Source organism: Cicer arietinum, chromosome 3, assembly GCF_000331145.2.
Source record: "Cicer arietinum cultivar CDC Frontier isolate Library 1 chromosome 3, Cicar.CDCFrontier_v2.0, whole genome shotgun sequence".
Lineage (NCBI taxonomy): Eukaryota > Viridiplantae > Streptophyta > Magnoliopsida > Fabales > Fabaceae > Cicer > Cicer arietinum.
In genome coordinates, this window is record NC_021162.2 from 76,502,718 (window position 1) to 76,510,886 (window position 8,169).

Here is an 8,169-nt window from a genome sequence, read left to right on the forward strand (position 1 = left end):
TCTTTCCCTCCTGGATTTTGAGTCATCATCAGAACATCTGATTGTGATGCAAACTTCCAAGCAGCATTATTCTCAGGTATAATAGAAAGAACTGTCTCCAAAATAATCACCTTTCCATCATCAGGAATAGCATTATAGCAATTCTTCAAAAGCTTTAAGCACTTCTCATCACTCCAATCATGAAGTATCCACTGCAAAAATATTCAGCATGTATATACATATATAGCATGTCAGTCTTAAGTAATATGTCTAAAGCATTGGATAAAACTCATCCAAAAGGCATTTACAAAGCAAATCACAGTTGTGGAAAAGTTCACTTTACTGTCTTTATCTAGTTGCCATTTGCTTTATCTCTTTTACATATTGTAGCAATAATTCTCCCTCTCATCAATTTCATGACGAAGAGGGTATTGATTAATTTGAGTGTGATTAAGCAAAAAAATAAAACTAACACAAATATATGGTAGTTACTCAGACTATATAAGTGCTAGAGCTATGTGAAAGAGAGGGACAGAAACAAAAGCCAGACATTAAAGGTCAGGTTCCATATGTAATCCATGTTTAGCTAGACTATGTCTATGAGTGGCCACATTTGCTTCTCTAGATATATTAAAATATACCACCTCCCAGTTATTACGCAGAACAAAAGTAAAATTATTCACCACTCAGGCATATGGATGGTAATTTGGGAAGATGGATGGAGTGGGATGGAATGGAATAAGCTAGTTAAATTTTTAAAATTGATATTATTCTATCATTGAATTCCATTCCACTCTATTTCATCTTATACTACCAACCCAAATATACCCTTAAGAATATGAATAGCACTCCTATGGTATATTGCAATGAGATTTTTTCAAAAACCCAATCTCCAAGCCATCGGGATCTCATGTCATATGCCCCATAACTCTGTCTACATGGTTGGCGCAAGAACCCAAAATTATATAAATATAAGATGCTATGAAGAACCCCTGACAGTCTCATACAACTCCTCCACAAGCTGCTACTTGTCTTGGTTAAGAGCAAAATCCATCAATATTTAGCTTCATCGAAGAATTCAGCGGGGGGTTCCGATGAACCCATACATTTGAGGCCAACTCGAGGGAATAGTTCGAAACAAAGAAGACCTTTTGAGCTTACCTAATTCATGCTTATATATCATCAATCATGACACCACTAGATAGAGAGTAGCATTATGAAAAGACACGTCGATTCCTCTAATATGCCCGATAGTGGATGCCACAGTCTCAAACATCAAATTCCAAACATTTAAATTATATGCATCTATTCCATGATTCAAGTTTTAATTTAGCCAACTTTCAACAAACCAATTGAAATCTCTAAACATTGCATGGATGATTGTTTTTACATGCTGAGCAAAGAGCTGGCAATGTTTCACCTCCTACAGTTGGCATTGGTGAGAAGGGAAACTTGAGCAAACATCCCTATTCTCCGAACTGGCCTTGAGAAGATACGAATTCTATAAGGACAAAGCTGTATTCAAACTTGCTTGAAAACTGGCATTATATTCTCCTAACTAACCCTCACCTATAATAACAGCATAAGTAAAACTTAGAGAGAAACTACAATCTTTAGATCCTTTAAGTCATAGTATCAGTTAAACTCGTCTAGGACGGAGGATTCAGATTAATAATCATCGTGCAATAACCACCGTGTTAATTCTGAGTCCTAACAGAACAGCCATTCAGTTTCAAGAATTCTGTCGCTGGTGCTTCTAAATTGTCAGGGGGAATAGATCAAATATCCTTATCAACTAGTGGACATCAATTGAACCCAATTATGGGTACAGAATTATATTTTAGAATTATCTCCAAGCCTCCAAATGATATTCCCTTGTATCTTCTCCTTGTCTTCACACACACATACCTTAGATTAGATTCTACTTGCCTACTCGTCCTGCTCGTAGTATATCAGATCCACATTTTTTGTTTTCATCGAAGCACTTTGATCCACGAATTTTCATTTTGGTTTACAATTTCATCCCTAATTTCATCCTGCTAGCTGAATTAATTTGTCGAGCCTGCCCTGACTCCAAACCTCTTTTCTACTTCAGCTGACAGTCTGTGTTCCAGTTAACTACGTGAACCTTCCTCTGACAAGAAGACTGTCGCCAAGAGAACGATCTCCTTTGTTTGTCAAGATCATCACATAAGGGGCATGACACAAACGTTATTTGCATAATATAGGTAAGTAATGTGTCAAGAATTGAATTCATCAGTGTTAATCTACCAGCCAAAATGATATTTTTTGCCTTCTAATAATTTAGGCATTGACAAGCTTTATCAAGGATACCTTGATACATCCTTTTCTTCACCATAAGAGTAAATTTAATAAAATAATAATTAAAAGAGAACAGAGACAATGATTAGAAAATAATACTCATCACGGACAACTAGTACTATCATACTGTTAACCATTCAATGATTGTTATGAACAACCTAAACATTGGCAAAATAACAAATAAAGAAATAGTGATAATTGTTGATTAAAAAAGAATGGCTGTTGAATCGAAGAATCAGTTTTTCTCTTTGATTACATGTAGAATATTTTTTCGGTAGTTTTAATAGTTTATGCTTAAATAAAATGCCATCCCTAAATCATTATTGCCGTTAAATTTTACCTAGACAATTAATTTAAAGCGCTTGATTTCCAATTAGCAACTAGAAACATCCACTCACCTTCATAAAGATGGCATCTGCTTTAGGCACAGTTTCAAACATATCTCCACCAACGTGTTCCACTCCTGCCAACATTAGGAAGTATTTACTTTTGAAATATATTATATTACTAGCATAGAAACTAGAGATTATTTTATCTATGAAAAGAATTATAACATGTGAAGGTGGTACCAGGATAGGAAGGAGCATGTTCTATAACACGAGGTAAGTCGAAATTGATACCCTGTATATGAGGGTATTTAGAGGTGATCATGTTAATGGTGATCCCAAGACCGCCACCAACATCAAGAAGGCTTTTAACCTCATCAAAACCTTTGTAACATTGAAGGAGCTTGTTCATAACAATAGTGGTGTAATTGATCATGGCAGTATTGAAAACATGATTGAACCTGGAGTCGAGGCTGGGATAATCAAAGGCGTGTGTGCCATGAACCCTGTTGAAAGGAATACCCCCTTCCCGAATAGAATCTTTAAGCTGAGACCTAAGAATGAATAAATAGGATATTTAGAAATAAGTTTGGAAGTTAAGTTGTAATAAATAAATAAAAAGTGAGTGAAGAGACCAGCTATCTAAGAAGATTTGATGATGATGCAATGCCAACAAGGGAGCTAATGAAACGCCATCGGAATTAGAAGCAAAGAATTTGGCAACAGGAGTGATGGTGTATAGTCGGTGATAGGATCCAAGAATATGTTGATCTTGAAGGAGAGAACATTTGAGGAGAGAGTGGGAAGAAAGAAGAAAAAGAATTCGATCTAACATTTGAGGGGATTGTTCAGGATTATTATTGTTGCATGAAATAAGGGAAGCAATATCTTGGGCGGAGAGTTGAGCAGTAGTACCGGCTTTACGCAAGACATCAAATACACCGAGTTCAGTTGCTGATTGAAGTGCCATTGAAAGAACAATAGAGTTGCTCAGCTGTACAGCATGTGAGAAGCTATCTTCTTCATCTTCTAATTCCAAATTCTTCGATTCATCATCAATGCCTCCCATCACTACGGATCTGCTGCCTTCATCATTCATCCTTATCCACTTCTTCTCTTCTTTATTATATTGCGTTGACCTTTAATTCTCTCTACTATTTTCATCCACCTACACTTTTACTCTCTTTATATTTTCAATTACACCATTTTCGTCCTTCAATCCTTTTTTTTTAGTTATTATTATTAGTTTTTCTTCGGATCGGTATTCTCTCAATTCAAAGCTCAATTCAACCTTCTTTATTTATCTTTTTTTTTTTATATTAAAATTTTATATCATATTTACCATCCAGATCTTCACAAATACATAAAATAATTTTATACTTATGAAATTTTTTACATATTTATATGATATAAATTTTCGATCTAACAAAAGTAATTTGAAAGAAGAAGAAAAAGTAAAATTAAAGAAATAAAAAGAATTGAGATTATCAAAATTCATTTTTGTTAGAGATAAAAATTCAACTCACCAGTTCTTTTTTCTTTTTTCTCTATATACTTCTATCTATCTTATGGTAATTAAGTTTTTTTAATTATATAGTAGTTAAATACATGTCTAACTGCATCTTTGGAGGAGTCAAATTCAATTTTGAAAGTGTAAAATTGATTATGTCTTCGTAATTGATTATAAGTCGAAGTTATGATATATAGCTATTTATTACCTATTTGGAAAACCCAAAGTCACATTAAAGACTCAAGTTTGATTTCAACCGCCAATCAGACAAAATCGTTTTACATTCAAGTCACTTTTAACTAAAATCAATTTTAATCATCGCATAACCAAACACATGCTAAGATTTGTTTTCCAATGTTGGTATTTGATGATCCCCCAAAATTAAACTCTCAGTTCGATTGAAGTGAATGTAGTAGAGACATAAAAAATAAGATCAAAAGTAGGTCAAAGATGCACTTTGATCACTACTATTTTCTTCATCATTTTTTCTTCTTTTTATTTAACCGATGTGATTATGGCTTATATTTTTTCTTGTATGTTTTCTTTCATTTGATACATTGTATTTATTTTATTGTATTGTTCATCTCATTTTAGAATCTTAATTAATCTACGCTTTCAACTTATAGAGACTTCTAGATATAGTTGAAATTAGTTATAGGTAGCTATAACTTGATTAGTATTTACAAAGAACGCAGTTAAACTCTGTTAATTTGATTATAATCACTATATAAAATGTATTAATATATTTTTATAGATAAAATGCATCAAATGTTCATTATAATTAATTTTTTTTTCCATTGAATCAATTCTATTTTCTCAATTATTTTTTTTATGTTGGACTATACCGTAGATTTTAACAAACCTCAAACGCTACTTAAAATAGTATCTCAAAAGCTATTAAAATTAAAAATTTGTGAAAAAACATTATAAACTTGTGAGAAAATGATTGTTATCAAATATCATTATGATAATACGAATTTATCTGCTATAAACTAGGTTTTAGTGTTGTCAGACATACAGTTAATATTTGATAATTATTGACATACACTTAATATGTGATAATTATTATATAGGGGTGACAATATATATAACTCATTTATTTATCAGCCATCAAATTCATCCAATTATACATTCATTTAATCCATCCATCACAAAATAAAATAATTAATAGATTGATTTTAGTCCATTCATTTAAAAATATAGATGAATCCAATTCATCCAATCATATTTTAAAATTTAAAATTTAATAGATCATATTTATTTTTTAATCCGATCAAATGGATGACATATACTTATTTTAGATATATACACTTAAAAAATTATTATTATATAATTATGTTTATTATTTCAGAAAACTTTTTTTAATTACAATTAATTTATTAATAAGTGTGAATCAATAAAATTTTACTTATAAATAAAACCGAATAAAATATTAAGTAGGCAACTAATTGTGTTACCTATATGGGTGTACATGGGTGCGGGTCGACCTGTCAACACGATCACCCAACTCGATTTTTATCCATATCTGGTCACTTTTGAGTCCGACTCAACCCAATCCGTTGAAATCCATTTATATTTAGTTCGGGTAATGGATTTAACAAGTTGAACTCGTCTATCCGTAGACCCAACCCAACAACTAGTTATATATATATATTTTTTAATTTTATTTGGCAGTCCCAACAGTTCAATAGACTTTTATAACTCTTCTTCTTTAGATTTTCAGCTTCTTGAAGTTGTCCCGCCGTCCACCTTCTTTTGTTACGCAGATGCTCACAATTGTTATGATTTTTACACGAATTAGTTATTATAAAATATTATTAAAAGCTGGTTTTTATATGAATGCTAATGCAAGGTGTTCATGTGCTAGGCTAAATACTGAATTTTTCTTGCAGTTTAGCATTTAATTTGTTTTTGCCTTATAATTTTGTATATCACTACTCATAAAATTCATATCTAATTGTTAAATTGTCTCTTTCAAAAGACCAATTTAATTTTTGAGTTAAATACTATTTATTTAAATATTATATTTTTGTTATAGTTTTGCATTAATAAAGGTATGATCGAAAAACTTATGGTTATGTTTATAATGAATTTAGTTTAAATTTTTTATATTTATTAAATACAATTTTTTTTAGTTAAATACTATTCAATTGATGTTGGGGTGACGGCTAATGAGATTGTGTATTGTATTTAAAATTTTAGAGTTGTCCGAATTAGTTTTAATTGATGTTAGCGTGAATGCTGAACTTAACACAATCATTACTACATCTTAAGGTACTTGTTATTGCTTTGTTTAATGTATATTCTACTTATTTATTATTTCTCTTTCTTTATCTCCTCACTTTTATTATTAATATTTATTTTTGCAGATTCTCAATTGTTTCATTCCATACTTTGAATAACTTGTTAAGTGCTTGTATTTGAAGTTGACATTGCTTATAATTGATGAATTTTTATATTTGATTGAATGTATTTGAAGATTGTTGGATTTATTTTTTTGTGAGAGGTTGATATTTTTTTTATAGAATTGAATGATGTGATTAAAATTTTATAGTTTTTGAGACATTTAAGTATTCAATATATTTTCCCATAAAATAAAAAATAAATTATTATTTATGTATAATCCGTTAACCCAACCCAATGCAACCTGTTCTTGATCGGTTCGGTTCGGTTAAGTTTGAGAAAATTTAATTAGTAGTCATATAATTACTTACTTGAAGAACTCTAAGTTATAGAAATAACGTTCTTATTTGAAGCCACCAAATCCAACTTCAATTACCAATCTGCCAATTCTTGCTAAGTTGGCTCTTAGTTTCCATAATTTTTAATCAACATCAAAATACTTATTTTTACATATAAAAAATATACACTTAAATATCGGTACGCAACATATTTGAAAGGGATAAGAGTTATGACATTTATTTTATCATTGAACACAACATGTAGAAGATATTATTGTAGAAATAAAACTAAAAGTAGCACTAAATAGTTACAATCTTATGTTGCAGGAGTAGAGTTACTTGAAGAACTCTATAGCTGAGAAGCTACAGACACAACATTTATATTTATATGTGATATAAAGAAATTTTGCTTTTGCTATCAAATCAAAAAAATTATGTTGAGTTCGCTCTTTTCCTTTTGGACATTGAGTCATCATCATAACATTTATTTATTTTTTAAAATAATTAAATGATATATTAAACACCTTTCCATCATCAAAAATAGTCTCAAAACGATTCTTCAAAATGTTAAGCACTATTCATGGTTTCAATCATGAAATATCTACCTTAAAATTTAATTAGTCTATTTATATAGTTGTGCATCAAGCAATAGAAACTAGTTGAACAATATAATTGAATTTTATAGTTATGCTTTATAATTGAATTTGAAATTATTTTTTCATAATTTAAATAGTTTTCTATAAATTTAATATTGACTAATCCTTTAAATAATGGAGAATGTTTGTTCCCCTAGCCCTTCTCCCAACAATACGATCGAGGAACAACAATCTAAATACACTCACCTTCGTAAAGATGGCATCTCCATTGGGCACACTTTCAAACATATTTCCGCCAATGTGCTCCCCTCCTGTCCACATTAGGTACCTTTTTCACTTTCAAAATACTAAATGAAGCATATATAACTCATCATATATTTTATATTATTAGTGTTCGCTTGAGTCTCTATCATATCTTCAAAATTTTAAATTTTTTTTTATATACAAATAAAATAGTAAAGAAACTTGTTTACAACTACAAAATTTTGAGTTTTAATATTTATTTTCTTCGTCATCGTCTTCTAATACCTCACCATAAACCCAAAATTTACCATAAAAATTCAAAAAAAAACCCAAAATCCAAATGTTCAAACCCAAAAATAAAAAAAATAAAAAATTTTAAACTCTAACTTAAAAAAAATCAAGAACATGACACATATTTTAATCTATATTTAAAGTTGACTAATGTAGACAATTACTTGTTCAGTTGCCAATAGAAAGTCCAACATTTATTCAATTTTTGACTTCATATTCTA

The 8,169-nt window shown here is 30.2% G+C and overlaps 1 protein-coding gene across 1 annotated transcript in view; it reads right to left on the reverse strand.

Moving 5' to 3' along the window:
* The window catches only part of LOC101499972 (cathecol O-methyltransferase 1-like), a 4,327-nt gene extending 435 nt beyond the window's left edge, over window positions 1-3,892 (reverse strand). Inside the window, exons 1-4 of the mRNA XM_073366185.1 lie at window positions 3,263-3,892; window positions 2,871-3,181; window positions 2,700-2,764; window positions 1-191 (exon numbers count right to left, since the gene is read on the reverse strand). Coding sequence (XP_073222286.1) covers window positions 1-191; window positions 2,700-2,764; window positions 2,871-3,181; window positions 3,263-3,726 — 1,031 coding nt within the window. The 5' untranslated portion in view covers window positions 3,727-3,892. The remainder of the gene's footprint in view (window positions 192-2,699; window positions 2,765-2,870; window positions 3,182-3,262) is intronic.
* Window positions 3,893-8,169: the final 4,277 nt, after the last annotated feature.